The 18,719-nt window shown below is 36.1% G+C and overlaps 1 protein-coding gene, 1 non-coding gene and 1 pseudogene across 3 annotated transcripts in view; 1 reads left to right on the top strand and 2 right to left on the bottom strand.

Moving 5' to 3' along the window:
* Nucleotides 1-2,002: 2,002 nt before the first annotated feature.
* On the bottom strand, nucleotides 2,003-2,110 carry LOC112773835 (small nucleolar RNA R71). The gene has a single exon (XR_003188362.1). It is a non-coding gene; the product is annotated as a small nucleolar RNA R71 (small nucleolar RNA).
* An 8,290-nt stretch (nucleotides 2,111-10,400) lies between these two features.
* Nucleotides 10,401-11,032, bottom strand: LOC140181499 (uncharacterized; annotated as a pseudogene).
* A 2,425-nt stretch (nucleotides 11,033-13,457) lies between these two features.
* Nucleotides 13,458-18,719, top strand: part of LOC112772301 (lipase-like PAD4) — a 38,522-nt gene continuing 33,260 nt past the window's right edge. The window contains exons 1-3 of one of the 2 annotated variants that reach the window (XM_072224561.1): nucleotides 13,458-13,578; nucleotides 13,728-14,064; nucleotides 15,749-16,142. In XM_072224561.1, coding sequence (XP_072080662.1) covers nucleotides 13,556-13,578; nucleotides 13,728-14,064; nucleotides 15,749-15,880 — 492 coding nt within the window. In that variant the 5' untranslated portion in view covers nucleotides 13,458-13,555 and the 3' untranslated portion in view covers nucleotides 15,881-16,142. Of the gene's footprint in view, nucleotides 13,579-13,727; nucleotides 14,065-15,748; nucleotides 16,143-18,719 lie in introns of those variants that run through there. The other variant, XM_029294968.2, reaches the window with a different exon arrangement.

Here is an 18,719-nt window from a genome sequence, read left to right as displayed (position 1 = left end):
AAAAATTTTGGAATCCTTATTTTCTTTTTCAAAATTATTTTTCGAAAAACATAAAATAAAAATCCAAAAAAATTAGAAAATCATAAAAATCAAAAATATTTTTGTGTTTCTTGTTTGAGTCTTGAGTCATATCATAAGTTTGGTGTCACTTGCATATGCATCTTGCATTTTTTCGAAAATATCATGCATTCATAATGTTCTTCATGATCTTCAAGTTGTTCTTGGTAAGTCTTCTTGTTTGATCTTGATGATTTTTTGTTTTGTTTCTTTTCATGTTTATCATATGCATTCTTGAATTCTTAGTGTCTAAGCATTAAAGAATTCTAAGTTTGGTGTCTTGCATGTTTTCTTTGCATTAAAAATTTTTCAAAAATATGTTCTTGATGTTCATCATGACATTCATAGTGTTCTTGGTGTTCATCTTGACATTCATAGCATTCTTGCATGCATTCATTGTTTTGATCTAAAAATTTCATGCATTGCATCATTTTTCTTGTTTTTCTCTCTCATCATAAAAATTCAAAAAAAAAAATATATCTTTCCCTTTTTCTCTCATCAAATTCGAAAATTGAGTTGACTTTTTCAAAAATTTTTAAAAATCAAAGTTGTTCCTTATGAGTCAAATCAAATTTTCAATTTGAAAATCTTATCTTTTTCAAAATCTTTTTCAAAAATCAAATCTTTTTCAAAATTCTTAGTTATTTTCGAAAATTAAAAAAATATTTTTCAAAAATCTTTTTCTTATTTTTATATCAAATTTTCGAAAATAACATAATCAATTAATGTTTTGATTCAAAAATTTGAAGTTTGTTACTTGCTTGTTAAGAAAGATTCAAACTTTAAATTCTAGAATCATATCTTGTGATTTCTTATGAATCAAGTCATTAATTGTGATTTTAAAAATCAAATCTTTTTCAAAACTAATTTCTATCATATCTTTTCAAAAAAAATATCTTCTTATCTTATCTTTTTCAAAATTTGATTTCAAAATATCTTCTCTAACTTCCTAACTTCTTATCTTTTCAAAAATTTGTTTCAACTAACTAACTAACTTTTTGTTTGTTTCTTAACTTTTTCAAAACTACCTAACTAACTCTCTCTCTCTAATTTTCGAAAATATCTTCCCTCTTTTTCAAAAATTTCTTTTTTATTAACTAATTATTTTTATTTTTTATATAAAAAAAAATTTCGAAAAAAATACTAACCTTTTTCAAAAACTATTTTCAAAAATCACTAACTCTTTTTCAAAAATTGTTTTCGAATATTCACTTCCCCCTCTCATCTTCTTCTATTTGTTTATTGATATACTAACATCTTTCCTTCAACTCTCCAAAAATCCGAACCCCCTCTCTCTCTGAGTTCAGATTTTCTTCCCTTCTTTTCTTCTACTAACACAAGGATCCCTATACCGTGGTGTAAAGGATCCATATTATTATTACTATTTTTTCTGTGCCATCTTCTTTGTCATATGAGCAGGAGCAAGGACAAAAACATTCTTGTTAAAGCAGATCCAGAACCTGAAAGGACTCTGAAGAAAAAATTAAGAGAAGCTAAAATACAACAATCCAGAGATAACCTTTCAGAAATTTTCGAACAGGAAAAGGAGATGGCAGCCGAAAATAATAATAATATAAGGAAGATGCTTGGTGACTTCACTGCACCTAATTCCAATTTACATGGAAGAAGCATCTCCATTCCTGCCATTGGAGCAAACAACTTTGAGCTGAAACCTCAATTAGTTTCTCTGATGCAGCAAAACTGCAAGTTTCATGGACTTCCATCTGAAGATCCTTTTCAGTTCTTAACTGAATTCTTGCAGATATGTGATACTGTTAAGACTAATGGAGTAGATCCTGAAGTCTACAGGCTCATGCTTTTCCCTTTTGCTGTAAGAGACAGAGCTAGATTATGGTTGGATTCTCAACCCAAAGACAGCCTGAACTCTTGGGATAAGCTGGTCACGGCTTTCTTAGCCAAGTACTTTCCTCCTCAAAAGCTGAGCAAGCTTAGAGCTGATGTTCAAACCTTCAGACAGAAAGAAGGTGAATCCCTCTATGAAGCTTGGGAAAGATACAAACAGTTGACTAAAAAGTGTCCTTCTGACATGCTTTCAGAATGGACCATCCTGGATATATTCTATGATGGTTTATCTGAGCTATCAAAGATGTCACTGGACACTTCTGCAGGTGGATCCATTCACCTAAAGAAAACGCCTGCAGAAGCTCAAGAACTCATTAACATGGTTGCTAATAACCAGTTCATGTACACTTCTGAAAGGAATCCTGTGAGTAATGGGACGCCTATGAAGAAGGGAGTTCTTGAGGTTGATACTCTGAATGCCATATTGGCTCAGAATAAAATATTGACTCAGCAAGTCAATATGATCTCTCAGAGTCTGCATGGAATGCAAGCTGCATCCAACAGTACTCAAGAGGCATCTTCTGAAGAAGAAGCCTATGATCCTGAGAACCCTGCAATAGCAAAGGTAAATTACTTAGGTGAACCTTATGGAAACACCTATAACTCAACATGGAGAAATCATCCAAATTTCTCATGGAAGGATCAAAACCCCCAACAAGGCTTTAATAATGGTGGAAGAAACAGGTTTAGCAATAGCAAGCCTTTTCCATCATCAACTCAGCAACAGACAGAGAACTCTGAACAAAATGCTTCTAATTTAGCAAATCTAGTCTCTGATCTATCTAAGGCCACTGTAAGTTTCATGAATGAAACAAGGTCTTCCATTAGAAATCTGGAAGCACAAGTGGGCCAGCTGAGTAAAAGGATCACTGAAATCCCTCCTAGTACTCTCCCAAGCAATACAGAAGAGAACCCAAAAGGAGAGTGCAAGGCCATTGACATAAGTGCCATGGCCGAACCTGTGAGGAAAGGAGAGGACGTGAATCCCAAGGAGGAAGACCTCCTGGGACGTCCAGTGATCAATAAGGAGCTTCCCTCTGGGGAATCAAAGGATTCTGAGGCTCATCTAGAGACTATAGAGATCCCATTGAACCTCCTTATGCCCTTCATGAGCTCTGATGAGTATTCCTCTTCTGAAGAGAATGAGGATGTCACTGAAGAGCAAACTGCCAAGTTTCTTGGTGCAATCATGAAGCTGAATGCCAATTATTTGGCATTGATGCTTGGGAAGTTGAACCTCCCTTGTTCATCAATGAACTAAGTGATCTGGATCAACTGACATTGCCTCAGAAGAGACAGGATCCTGGAAAGTTCATAATACCCTGTACCATAGGCACCATGATCTTTAAGGCTCTGTGTGACCTTGGTTCAGGAATAAACCTCATGCCCCTCTCTGTAATAGAGAAACTGGGAATCTATGGGGTGCAAGCTGCTAAAATCTCACTAGAGATGGCAGACAGCTCAAGAAGACAGGCTTATGGACAAGTAGAAGATGTATTAGTAAAGGTTGAAGGCCTTTACATACCTACTGATTTCATAGTCCTGGATACTGGAAAGGAAGAGGATGAATCCATCATCCTAGGAAGACCTTTCCTGGCCACAGCAAGAGCTGTGATTGATGTTGACAGAGGTGAAATAGTCCTTCAATGGAATGAGAACTCCCTTGTATTCAAAACTCAAGGATCTCCCTCTGCAACCATGGGGAGGAAGCAGGAAAAGCTTCTCTCCAAGCAGAGTCAACCAGAGCCCCCACAGTCAAACTCTAAGTTTGGTGTTGGGAGGCCACAACCAAACTCTAAGTTTGGTGTTGGAGAGTCTCAACAAAGCTCTGCACATCTGTGAGGCTCCATGAGAGCCCACTGTCAAGCTATTGACATTAAAGAAGCGCTTGTTGGGAGGCAACCCAATGTTTATCTAATTCTTATTTTTCATGTTTTCTTAGGTTCATGATCATGTGGAGTCACAAAATAAATAGAAAAATTGAAAACGGAATCAAAAACAGCAGAAGAAAAATCACACCCTGGAGGAGCATCTGTCTGGCGTTCAGCGCCAGAACAGAGCATGGTTCTGGCGCTGAACGCGCAAAATGGGCAGCTTCTGGGCGTTGAACGCCAGAACAGGCATGGTTCTGGCGCTCAACGCCAGAAATGGCACACAGATGGGCGTTGAACGCCCAAAATGGCCACCAACCTGGTGCTGAACGCCCAGAGTTGGATACAAAGGCATTTTTACATGCTTAATGGGTGCAGGGATGTAATTCCTTGAACACCTCAGGATCTGTGGACCCCACAGGATCCACTCAGGATCTGTGAACCCCGCAGGATCCACTCAGGATCTGTGGACCCCACAGGATCCACTCAGGATCTATGGACCCCACAGGATCCCCACCTACCTCCACTCACTTCTTCTCACCACTCTCTTTCACACAACCCCACAAACACTCTTCCCTAAAAACCCCTCACCAATCACCTCAATCTCTCTTCCCCACTAAACCTTCACCACTCACATCCATCTCCTCTTCCCCATAAACCTACCTCATAAACTCCACCTACCTTCAAAATTCAAACCCAATTTCCCACCCAAACCCACCCAAATGGCCGAACCAATACCCCCCTCCCTTCCCTATATAAAGCCCTCCATTCTTCATCAAATTCACACAACACACCCCTCTACACCCTTCTTGGCCGAAACACATCTCCCTCTCCCTCTCCATATTTCTTCTTCTTCTTCTTCTACTCTTTTGTTTATTGCTCGAGGGCGAGCAATATTCTAAGTTTGGTGTGGTAAAAGCATAAGCTTTTTGTTTTTCCATTACCATTGATGGCACCTAAGACCGGAGAATCCTCTAGAAGAGGGAAAGGGAAGATAAAAGCTTCCACATCCGAGTCATGGAAGATGGAAAGGTTCATCTCCAAAGCCCATCAAGACCACTTCTATGATGTTGTGGCCAAGAAAAAGGTGATCCCTGAGGTCCCTTTTAAACTCAAAAGAAATGAGTATCCGGAGATCCGACATGAAATTCAAAGAAGAGGTTGGGAAGTTCTAACAAATCCCATCCAACAAGTCGGCATCCTAATGGTTCAAGAGTTCTATGCCAATGCATGGATCACCAAGAACCATGATCAAAGTAAGAACCCGGATCCAAAGAACTATGTTACAATGGTTCGGGGGAAATACTTAGATTTTAGTCCGGAGAATGTGAGGTTGGCGTTCAACTTGCCATACATGGAAGAGAACGCACGCCCCTACACAAGGAGAGTCAACTTTGATCAAAGGTTGGACCAAGTCCTTATGGACATATGTGTAGAAGGAGCTCAATGGAAGATTGACTCCAAAGGCAAGCCGGTTCAACTAAGAAGATTGGACCTCAAGCCTATAGCTAGAGGATGGTTGGAGTTTATTCAATGCTCAATCATTCCTACTAGCAACCGGTCTGAAGTTACTATAGACCGGGCCATCATGATCCATAGCATCATGATTGGAGAAGAGGTGGAAGTTCATGAGATTATACCTCAAGAACTCTACAAGGTGGCTGACAAGTCCTCCACCATGGCAAGGTTAGCCTTTCCTCACCTCATTTGCCACCTATGCAATTCAGCTGGGATTGACATAGAGGGAGATATCCTCATTAAAGAGGAAAAGCCCATCACTAAGAAAAAGATGGAGCAAGCAAGAGAGCCCAGTCATGGAGCTCAAGAGGCGCAAGAAGCTCATCACCATGAGATTCCGGAAATGCCTCAAATGCACTTTCTTCCACAAAACTATTGGGAGCACATCAACACCTCCCTAGAAGAATTGAGTTCCAATATGGGACAACTAAGGGTGGAACATCAAGAGCACTCCATCATGCTTCATGAAATAAGAGAAGATCAAAAAGCAATGAGGGAGGAGCAACAAAGACAAGGAAGATACATAGAAGAGCTCAAGGACATCATTGGTTCCTCAAGAAGGAAACGCCACCATCATTAAGGTGGATTCATTCCTTGTTCTTGCTTTCTCTGTTTTTCGTTTTCTATGTTATGTGCTTATCTATGTTTGTGCCTTCATTACATGATCATTAGTAGTTAGTAACTTTGTCTTAAAGATATGAATGTCCTATGAATCCATCACCTCTCTTAAATGAAAAATGTTTTAATTCAAAAGAACAAGAAGTACATGAGTTTCGAATTTATCCTCGAACTTAGCTTAATTATATTGATGTGGTGACAATGCTTCTTGTTTTCTGAATGTATGCTTGAACAGTGCATATGTCTTTTGAAGTTGTTGTTTAAGAATGTTAAATATGTTGGCTCTTGAAAGAATGATGACTAGGAGACATGTTATTTGATAATCTGAAAAATCATAAAAATGATTCTTGAAGCAAGAAAAAGCAGCAAAGAACAAAGCTTGCAGAAAAAAAATGAAAAAAAAATTGAAAGAAAAAGAAAAAGCAAGCAGAAAAAGCCAATAACCCTTAAAACCAAAAGGCAAGGGCAAATAAAAAGGATCCCAAGGCTTTGAGCATCAGTGGATAGGAGGGCCTAAAGGAATAAAATCCTGGTCTAAGCGGCTAAACCAAGCTGTCCCTAACCATGTGCTTGTGGCGTGTAGGTGTCAAGTGAAAACTTGAGACTGAGCGGTTAAAGTCAAGGTCCAAAGCAAAAGAAGAGTGTGCTTAAGAACCCTGGACACCTCTAATTAGGGACTTTAGCAAAGCTGAGTCACAATCTGAAAAGGTTCACCCAATTATGTGTCTGTGGCATTTATGTATCCGGTGGTAATACTGGAAAACAAAGTGCTTAGGGCCACGGCCAAGACTCATAAAGAAGCTGTGTTCAAGAATCATCATACTGAACTAGGAGAGTCAATAACACTATTCGAAATCTGAAGTTCCTATAGATGCCAATCATTCTGAACCTCAAGGGATAGAGTAAGATGCCAAAACTATTCAAGAGGCAAAAAGCTATAAGTGCCGCTCATTTGATTGAAGCTCTGTTTCATTGATAGTTTGGAATTTATAGTATATTCTCTTCTTTTTATCTTATTTGATTTTCAGTTGCTTGGGGACAAGCAACAATTTAAGTTTGGTGTTGTGATGAGCGGATAATTTATACGCTTTTTGACATTGTTTTTAGCATGTTTTTAGTAGGATCTAGTTACTTTTAGGGATGTTTTCCTTAGTTTTTATGTTAAATTCACATTTCTGGACTTTACTATGAGTTTGTGTGTTTTTCTGTGATTTCAGGTATTTTCTGGCTGAAATTGAGGGACTTGAGCAGAAATCAGATTCAGAGGTTGAAAAAGGACTGCTGATGCTGTTGGATTCTGACCTCCCTACACTCAAAGTGGATTTTCTGGAGCTACAAAACTCTAAATGGCGCGCTTTTAATTGCGTTGGAAAGTAGACATCCAGGGCTTTCCAGAAATATATAATAGTCCATACTTTGGCCAATAATTGATGACGTAAACTGGCGTTCAACGCCAGCCTTCTGCCCAAATCTGGCGTCCAGCGCCAGAAAAGGATCCAAAACCAGAGTTGAACGCCCAAACTGGCACAGAAACTGGCGTTCAACTCCACAAATGGCCTCTGCACGTGGAACACTTAAGCTCAGCCCAAACACACACCAAGTGGGCCCCGGAAGTGGATTTATGCATCAATTACTTACTCATGTAAACCCTAGTGACTAGTTTATTATAAATAGGACCTTTTACTAGTCTTTTTGACAATCTTTGGATTACCTTATGATCCTTTGATCACGTTTTAGGGGGCTGGCCATCTCGGCCATGCCTGGACCTTCACTTGTGTATTTTTAACGGTAGAGTTTCTACACTCCATAGATTAAGGTGTGGAGCTCTGCTGTTCCTCAAAGATTAATGCAAAGTACTACTGTTTTCTATTCAATTCTTCTTATTTCGCTTCTAAGATATCCATTCGCACCCAAGAACGTAATGAAGGTGATGATTATGTGTGACGCTCATCACCATTCTCCCCTATGAACGCGTGCCTGACAAACACTTCTGTTCTACATGAATTAAGCTAGAATGAGTATCTCTTAGATCTCCTAACCAGAATCTTCGTGGCGTAAGCTAGAATGATGGCGGCATTCAAGAGAATCCGGAAGGTCTAAACCTTGTCTGTGGTATTCTGAGTAGGATTCAATGATTGAATGACTGTGACGAGCTTCAAACTCGCGAGTGCTGGGCGTTAGTGACAGACGCAAAAGGAGGGTGAATCCTATTCCAGCATGATCGGGAACCGACAGATGAATAGCCGTGCCGTGACAGGGTGCGTGAGCATATTATTCACTGAGAGGAGGGGATGTAGCCACTGACAACGGTGATGCCCTTGCATAAAGCCAGCCATGGAAAGGAGTAAGACTGACTGGATGAAGATAGCAGGAAAGCAGAGGTTCAGAGGAACGAAAAGCATCTCCATTCGCTTATCTGAAATTCCTACCAATGAATTACATAAGTATCTCTATCCCTATTTTATTATATAATATTCGAAAACACCATTATCACTTTATATCTGCCTAACTGAGATTTACAAGGTGACCATAGCTTGCTTCATACCAACAATCTCCGTGGGATTCGACCCTTACTCACGTAAGGTATTACTTGGACGACCCAGTGCACTTGCTGGTTAGTGGTACGAGTTGTGAAAAGTGTGATTCACAATTTGTGCACCAGGCTTCACGTCAGATTAGGTTAAACTAATTTAAATGAGGAAATATAGGAAATGGAGTATATGTACAATATGTACAATGGGATTTATTAGAAATGTTCGATTCAGTAGAATATTAGATATTGATTATCTCTAGTACTCGGATAGTTATTACAAGAGAACAATGAATTAGATAGCTTTGCATGATTTAACATAGTATTACTACTCAATTAATGCATAAGAAAGCACCATTTCGAAAGAGGTTAAATTTGAATAAACAATAAAAAAATCAATTATAATATAAATTTTGAATTTATATTTTAAAAAACTGACATTATATACTCGATTATGTTTTTGCTTTTTTTTTTTTTTGGAAAAAGAGGATAAGTTACTAAATTTCTTTAATAAATGTAAAGTTAGATTTTTTTTAGTAGCTGAAAATAATTAACAAAAAAAAACATAAAGAACAATTCAATTAGTAAGACAATTTCGTTAAATATTATTCTCAAAATTTTTTTAAGGCAATAAAAGCTTTACTTGATGAGTATGAGTCTTCATCATCGTCTTTGTTATGATGTCCACTACTGTATTTGCATCTATTAAGATTAACTGGAGATTTACATAACATTTTTAAGTCATGATGTCTCGAATTTTCGGCACTAAAGGATCAACAAATCCAGAACTAACCTGAGAATTATTGACAAGAGTAAAGGTCTTTAGACATTCTGTTCTCACAAATAATATCTCTTTACCCCAAGTCTCAAACTAGAAGAAATCCTCTCCAAATAACAAACAACTCTCCTCTTGCAGAATATTATTACTCTCAATTGTTTCCAAACAATCTCTTTGTTAACTTTCATTCCAATCTCTGCTAACACAAGCAAAATCAACATAATTATTAGTGTCAAGATAATTAGCATCACAATTAATCTTAAAGGTACCCACCAAATGGGGGATCTAAGAGCCACTAATGATAGTAGAGATCGACACTCGTTGCAACTCAAAAACATTCCAAAATTTCTTTTCTGAGGCTAAAGCCATACAAGTTACTTTATTCAGAGGCCAAGGCTCGAGGGGATTAAAGATCGCATTATTCCTTGATCGCCAAATCCATCAGAGACCAGAAAAGAATCTAAATGAGCACTCTTTGCTATGAAACAAGAACCAATTCATCAAATCTAGAGGCTGACAGAAAACTTCCAAAGCTTTCCAAACTAGTTGAGCTTTTGGACAATTCTAAATGCAATGTAAAACCTTCAATTAACTCTTTTTTTTTTAATTAAAGGAGCTCAACACACGAGTGGAGCAAGGAACAAAGAAACAAAAAGAAACCAAAATAAAAATAGCCACCTAACAACTTGTCGAGCAAAACAAATCCCCTTGTCATCTTCGCTTGGCACTGCCATCAACAACAAAAGGGGTCCTCCCTCCTTTACTCCTGATAACTAATACGAGACAAGTTAACAGTTTCTTCTACCACTTTGCCTTTATTCTAAAGAGGTAAATACCAAATCGGTACCCGAAAGATTCTGGCGCTGACAAAATGGTACATGACTTTTGTTATTGACAAAATAGTCCCTAAAAAATTTTAAAATTTGACAAGCGTGTCCCCGAGCTCGCTGGAACAAATCTCCAGCAAACACAATGCTGACATGGCCACTGTATTTTGGTAATATGGCAAACCACCCCCCAAACCCTAAGCCCTCCCTCCCAACGCAGACTCCCCCTCCATCTCCCTCTCCATCGCAGCCCTCCCCTACCCAACGTAGCCCCCCTCCCCTCCCACTCCATCCCCATCGCAACCCCCCAACACACTCCTCCCTTCCCTTTCCCTCTCCATCACTGCCTCCTTCCCTCTCCCTCCCATCGCAGATCATATAAAGGCACAGATAGAAGCATGCTCAATAGAACACAATATCATAATTCAAATTACAATCTACCAATACCATTTGTGTTTCTTTCCAAATGTATTATACTATTCCATCAATTACATTAAAAAAGAAGAAAAAAAATTCACCTACAAACTCCCAACATTTCTTACCAAGATGATCATGTAAAGCACTCTTATCAATCCCTTGGTGATGGTAACTCTTGCAAACAGTAAAAAACATTCTGCACCAACAATCCCACCAAATTCACAATGACCAACACACCCACAATAACCGTGAAAAACTGCAGAAACGAGTTCTGTGTATCAATTGCTATAATAAGCAAAACCAAGAAAATCACGAAGACAAAGTTATAGATGAACATCAAAAGCGTGACCCAAAGGTAAGTGATGAACAAACGCTTGAAGATTTTGGGGATTGTAGAGATGGTGGAGGAAAAGGAGACAGCTTTGTTGGTGTAGAGGGAAGCGACGGTAAAGACGGCGGCGGCGGTGGAGAGGAGAGAGAAGGCGAAGAGGAAGAAAAGGTAACAGATTTCTGGGATGTTCAGGAATTGTAGCTCCTCTAGTGCTAGATCCATTATTCCTTCTTCTTCTTCTCAGATTCTCGTTCTGTTCTTCTTCGATCTGAGAGAGAGAATTGAAAGTTTTGGTTTGTAGTTGCGTTGAAAGGATGAAATTTTGAGATATTAGATTGTTGTTCTTTTATATTGCAGAAATGAGATGAGATGAGATGAGATGATATGAGAGGGAGGGAGAGGGAAGGGGGCTGCGATGGGGAGGGAAAAGGGAAGGGAAAGGGGGCTACGATGAGGGAGGGGGAGGGATTAGGGTTTGGAATAATATTTTTAATTACAAATTCCAACTCAAAATAAACTTCTCTTGTCAGCAAAAACCGGTGAACACGTAAGCATCTTACTCGTCGGAGCCATGGTCCGGCAAGCACGAGGACACGCTTGGCAAATTTTTAAAACATTCAAGTACCATTTTGTCAATAACAACAGTCAGGTACCAAAATGTCAGCATTTGAATCTTTCGGGTACTGATTTGGTCATTACCTCTATTCTAAAATATCCTCCGATTTCTTTCGATCCAGGCGTTTCAGACTATCACAAAGAAAGATATATACCATTTGTTGCGCTCCTCCTTTCTACAAGTCGCACCTATCCAGCTTTAAAAATGGTCCTTCAAAGTACCCGGGACGGACCACCACCTGTCAAGAAAAGATAACCAAATGCACCACACCTGCCAAGTAAATTCACATACAAGAAATAAATGATGGACATATTCTACATCCTTATTACATAGTACACACATATTATCCTCATTATTAGCCATCCCAAACCGACACAATCCCTCTTTTGTATTTAGCCTGCCTACTAAGGTAAACCAAACAAGCAGTTCCACTCTTGGAGGAACTAATACTTTTCAGATGGTCTTGGTGAAGGTATAACTTGTTACGTCCTTCGAAAGCATTTTCTCCTGCAACACCAATAAATAAAGTATCTTTTTTCTAGGTGGCTATTTTTATTTTGTTTTAGTAACTGGTATTGTAAGGTTACAGCAAGCTTTCCCATTCAGAAGGCAAGTTATGAGAAATCAAGTATCTTTTTTTCTGACAACTTATGTTTGGCAAAGACGCTAGAGTCGAGTAGAATTTTGGAGATGAGGCTGGCATCCAATTTGGACAAATACTTTGGAATCCTTTCGCTACATAATCATATTAGAAAAGAAGATTTTCAAATTATCTTTGATAAAATGACATTTCGGTTTAGTACTTGAAAAATGTAAAACTTTTCTCTTGCGAGCAGGATCACTTTGGCCCAATCAATTTTAGCAACTATTCATTTTTATTTCATGTAAACTATAAGACTGTCACTGAATGTGTGTGATGAGATCGAATAAGTCTGTATGAATTTTGTGTGGGACAGCAATAAAACTAATAATAAGGTCTATTTGATTATTTGAAAGAAATTATATTTGTCAAAAAAATTTGACGATTTAGAGTTCAAACAAACCAAAATAGTAAACAATGCTAATCTTATAAAATTTAATGCAAAATAAAAATATTTTTTGAGTCAACATAATCAGAAAAAATATAAATGTGGGGAATTAAGGTGGCAAGTGCTCTCTGAAATTAATTAATTTAGTAAGGTATTGACATGGCAAGTTTTTTGATAAATTTGTGTTCAAGTTCTTGAATATATTTGTGTCTTATTTTATTACACTTCAAAATTTAAAAGTCCAGGCTGGATTAGGCATAAACGTATGATTATACGTCGGCAAGTTTTTTTTTTTTTTTTTTCATCTATCAAGGATAGGTTCTTTGTATATACAACACCTGAAAAATTAATCAATTACATCATACCGTCTACACTAGCCCACTTCTTACTGCGTACATCTTAGGCCCAACCATTTTTGTCTTATGAAATATGAATATGCGTAACAAGGAAAACAAAAACAGCAATGACATCACTCTTTCATTTGAACAAATTAACCTATTTCATCAAAATTAATTCATCTTTTGAAATACAATATTAGTTTTTTATGTATAATCTTATCAATATTTTAAATATTCATAGATATAAATAATAATTTACTTTAATAGGTTGTTGTATATAAAAGGCGAGATTCGAATTCGACGCTTGCAACACTATAGTATACACGAACGAAGTATTCGAAAAATCCTTTGTATATCCCTTACAATGTAAGTAGTAGTTCAAGGGTATCAATCATAGATTAATCTAATTAAATGGAAAAGTTTAGGAGCCAGCAATTTTATTGAATTTTGACCAGTATGTAACCAGCAGAGAAAGGTGAATCATTGGATGAAATCTCACATCAATCTCACACTATTAAATCATCATTGATGGCTATTTGATGACTACCAATCACAAAAGTTGCTGGCCTAGCATTGCTCTTAAATAAATGATAAACAGTTAACAGTTGACCCTCCAAGTCAATGAATTGGGTGCATATATAAGCCACTTACGCATTCGCATTCACATTCACATAATAAATTGTTCAATTCCTTCAACCCTTTAGAAATTGAAAACCAAGCTTGAAAACATTTCTTCGTTTTACACAGCATATATATAAATACCATGGTTATCGACGAAGCTTCATTGTAATTACTCACTCTTCTTCACATTATCATCACAATTATTAAAATTGTTAATATAACTAATCATTACCTAAAACTTCTAGTTAATTATCAATCAATCATCTTATGCTTTAATTTAATTTCATGAATTGAATAATTTCTTGCCATGTCAGTTTTGAAACCAGCGAGGATCTGGCCACGTGTCTCGCAACGAGTCCGATAATATCGGAGTCATGGAGGCTGTGCAGCGTGGCCAATGTCACGGCGGCACGGAGTTTCGTGGCAGAAAGTGGCGGCGGCGACGGAGGAGTGGTGTACGTGGCTTCATCGGGGGTTCAGATGGCGGAGGGGACGGAATCTAGCTGGAGAAGGTTGGTGGCGTTAGAGAGCATCGGAGGAGAATCGCTGTTCAGTATGCATCGGAAAAGGGAGGAGGAGGAGGAGGTTGTTATGGTGCACGCCGCCATCTTCGATCTCTTTTCCTCATTCTTCGTCTCTTTCCGCAACCAGGTTAGTTTATTTTCTTCTTGATTTTAATATATTTTTTTTAATTTTTGAGTTAATATTAACTAATTTATTATTTTGTTTTATTGAAAATATTGGTTTGTTCGTCTCTTTCGTGTTTATTATTATTTCTTCGGAGATATTTGGTCTAGTTTTGTGGTGGATGGGTGCAGTTGTTGATGGAACAAGTTTTTTGAGTTATTTGTATGCTGAGTCTTAATTTAATTTTTGGGTTTCAATTGCCTCCTTTTAATTTTTAAATTTTGTAAATACATTTTACATTGGTGTTTAGAATAATTTTTAATATAAAAATATTAATAAATACTGATATGATCAATTAGATGTTATGTTAAAACTCGTAATAAATATAATTTTAATTTTGGTATTTAAATAACAAAAAATAACAATATTCTATTAATATCTATATTTTTAAAATTATTTCAAGAACTAGCTTAACTCATATTTATAAAATTTAAAAATTAATAAAATTAATTAAAATTTTAGAGGTTAAATTAAAATTTAATTATAAATTTAGGTATTTGTAGCAATAAGATAAATTGAGTTTACAAAATGAACGTATACGAAGAACTCAACAAGGATTCATTCTTTTTGTTGATGAATGTGAGGGATTCAGTTGAATTTTTAATAAAAAGAAAATTTCTATTTCTATAAATGATTTAATAGATAATTTTTTTAATGTTTTAAAAAAGTTTATTTTAATTTTTTTAATATTTTTTAAAAATGAACTTTATTTTTTTATTAAAAAAAGTCTTTTTCAAAAAAAAAATTCTTTTAATTTAAGGTGAAAGAAAAATGAAAAAAGAATAATTTGATTTACTTTTTTCAGATATTGCAATAGAAATAATATGAATTCTGTAATATATTCTTAACCCACATTATTATCTCCAAGTTTTCGATAAAAGTGTGTCTTCTTATTTGATGGATTAATGCAACTTTTTGCCAAACTTAGCTAGTGGCAGAGCTAATTATTTGATAGAATAATATGTTGATTGATATTTTAAATTTGATTAATTAATATATGATCCATCCGGGGTTTAAGTGGAAAAGGAAAAAGGTTAAAGCCAAATAATATGAACCGTTACACTTTATCACTTGCTTTCACAAGAATTTCCTGGTGTTGTGGCCTGTGGGTGCATTGTCACTGTGTGAAAAGGTGATGGCAAAAGAATGAAAAGAGAGAGTACCTATTACCTAATACAGGAGCAGGAAAAATACAATATATATATTATTTGTTAGAATATAATTAGAATCAATTAGTATATCTTGAATATTTATTATAGAATATTACGTTTTTATTATTACGATTCTCTTAGTCTCTATAAATATCTTTTTATATTGTATCATTTTAAACAATTTGAATAGACAACTTGAACACACTAAATACACATAAATCCTTTCTTCAGTTTAGTCTTTTTTCATACTTTTTTTCTGTGCCATTTTTTTTCTTTTCTTTTGTCAATGCTGTGATGCTTTTCTGACCTTACCGATTAGCTTATTCACTACTTATTCTCATGGAGAAATCATACATTTTTCGTCACCTTCCGATAGTTTGTCATCTCTTCGCACTTTGTCACTTTTTAACAGTTTTCCGGCAATTCGCCATCTTTTTAGCAGTTTTTCGGCAGTTGGTCACTTTTGCAGTAATTTCGTCTGCGTTCTCTGGTGACAGTTCCGTCTGCGTTCTCTTCCGGCAGTTCTGTCTGCGTTCTCTTCCGATAGTTCTGTCTGCGTTCCCTTCCAGCAGTTTCGTCTGCACTTTCTTCAGACAAGCAGCAGTTCTGTCTGCGCTTCTTTCAGATAAGCGGTAGTTCCATCTGCACTTCCTTCCGGCAGTTCTGTCTGCGCTTCTTTCAGATAAGCGGTAGTTCCATCTGCACTTCCTTCCGGCAGTTCCGTCTGCACCCGCTTTATCAGTTTATGCAGTTTTTTTCCTCTTTATTTCGTTATTTTAAATAAGTTTCAAACTCAAGTTGTCACTTGAGTTTGAAGGGGATGTTAGAATATAATTAGGATCAATTAATATATCTGAATATTTATTATAGAATATTACGTTTTTATTATTACGATTCTCTTAGTTCTTATAAATACCCTTCTATATTGCATCATTCTAAACAACTTGAATAGACAACTTGAACACACTGAATAATACACAAAAGGAAAAGTATAGGTAGACAATGAAAATATTAAACAATGTAAACAATAGATATATCGGATGTTCATTTTACTAGTGTACGGATTGTTATTTTAATATTAAAATTTAGATAATTAATTTAGAGGTGTAGTGTATTTTTATTTAATTGGTGGTTGTTTATGTTGTTCAAAATAATCATTGTTTTCCTAGCATTCTCCTAAAAAAACACTTTTCTCAACTTGATTTCTTGTTTTTAACATTATTAATATTAGTCAATATTTTAAATTAATATTTTATTTTTATATTATTAAGATCTAATATTTAGGATATTAAATTTAAAATTTAGTATAAAAAAATTACCAGCTAAATATTAACAAAAATAGATAAATTTTATTGGTTATATAATATTGTTCATTTGTATTTATTTGCTGAACGAGTAAATTTTATGTAGATGTTTAAATATATACGATGTCATCGATATTATTTATATAGAACTATACACTAATATAAAGGAGATTGCTATTTTTGGTGTTCAATTCTTATTTTTCTTTTTCTTTTTCAACTTTTATCCTTATGCACAATTGCCTAAATGACTAATATTTACTAAGAGGGTAAATGTGTAAATTGAAGTTGGAATGTTAAGTTGTTAACTACCAAATTGAACGGATTTCATCTCTTTCTCTTTATCTGTGCTGTTCGTACTATTTAATTATGTATAAATATATTTTTTAAGCATAGCAAACAAATAAAATGAACAATCAATTTAGAATGAAAAGAATATTATTTAAACGGATAAGTATTGTTTTGGTTCCTAACGTTGAGAGTCAGAATCGAAATCGTTCCTAACGTAATTTTGAATTTAAAACCTTCCTTAATATTTTTTTCATATTAAAATCGTTCTTTTTAATAAAATTTTGAGTAATTACCCAAATTGGTCCCTGAGGTTTTTAAAATCGGACACTTTAGTCCCCCAGCTTTTGAAATACACAAAAAACTCCCCCAAGTTTAACTCCGGCGGACAAATCAGTCCCTGGCAATCTTTCTCCGTCAATGACAAACGGAGAACGCTGACGTAGAGCCCTGGGCCGGCACACGTGGCAGTCAGTGGTCCACGTGTGCAAAAAGACAGATCAGTCCCTGGGCCTAAACTGTGTCGTTTTGTAGTTTGGCTCCATGTACATCCCTCTTCTCAAAACCAAAATACTCAAAACCCACCCTTTCTTCCTCAATTTACAGAGAAAAGACGTAACCCCTCTTCATCCGTTTCATCTTCAACCTCTGTCACCCACATTCAACTGTCAGCATTTGGGGATGGAATCCCCCTTTGCGTGCATCTAGAGCCCTATTGTTTGCACTCTATAATGGCCAATGTTTCAGCGACCGTTAGCGGCGAAAGCTCTGCTGCGTCTAGTCGCCGGCGAGGGAGACTAAGCCAGGATAGCATGGGCGAGAGAGGATTAAGCAAAATCGACTTCGCAAAGGGAAAACACCCGAATTGCTTCTGTGGGTATCACGCGATAATATGCAAGTCGACTACTACGGAGAATCCTGGAAGGTTGTTTTTTGGGTGCCCCATGTACAAGGTAAGAAACCCAAACTATTGCATAACAAGCTTTTTGGATTTGTAGAATGGTTCTGAGCAGAATCAGGAATTGGGTTCATTGCAGGAAAATCAACCATATTGCAAGTTCTTCGCTTGGGTTGACACTGTTTTTGATCTCAGCTTCAAGAAGGCTGCTGTGAAAGAACCTAGTGAATTGCAGGATTTAGTGGGTATTGTTGGTGGGTTCCAAGATAGATTAATAGAGTTGCAAAATAGGGTGTATGCACTAGAGATGTGTCAAAATACAGAGGCAAAAAAAGAATGCAAGAAGAGTTGGTTTAAGGCGGTTTACTTTATTTATGTATTTTGTGCTGCAAGTTGTGCTATTGTGTTTAAGTATATTGTTGGATCTTAGGTTTTTTGAAAATGTTAGTTATTTGGTGATGTAAATTGAAACTTATGAATGAATGAAATTCTTAAAAATTTCATTATTTTGCTGAAAATTTTAGGGAGTCAAACATTTTTGTAGGTTAAAAAATATTTGGAAATTTGTTGAAACTTAGTTGTAAAAGAACCATGATTTCTTAAATATAAAGATAATAAGCATATGTTATTTCAATTAGGACCATGAATGTTGAATCATTCCTGTGCATCAAACAATCATTGAATCTGTTACTGAAACAATAGTTATTATTGTATTTTTGCATTAACATATTATCTATGCACTAAAAATGAATACGTAGCACCAAATGAATAATGGAAAAAAACAACACCACCATTACTTATAACAGCGAATATATTGCTTTAATATCAGTTAGCAACTGCAAAATATAGGATGCAGTTGAACTAAAGTCAGAAATTGGCCATACATTAGCCGAAACATAAGCCAAAAAAACAAAGTTTCATCCACACGAATCTCTTATCAATCCTAAGTTACGAGTATTTTAAGTTTAGGTCCATCAACTT

This window comes from Arachis hypogaea, chromosome 18 (assembly GCF_003086295.3).
Source record: "Arachis hypogaea cultivar Tifrunner chromosome 18, arahy.Tifrunner.gnm2.J5K5, whole genome shotgun sequence".
NCBI classification, from domain to species: domain Eukaryota; kingdom Viridiplantae; phylum Streptophyta; class Magnoliopsida; order Fabales; family Fabaceae; genus Arachis; species Arachis hypogaea.
The sequence above is the reverse complement of the archived record's forward strand: the minus strand, read 5'-3'. Positions and strand labels throughout refer to the sequence as shown.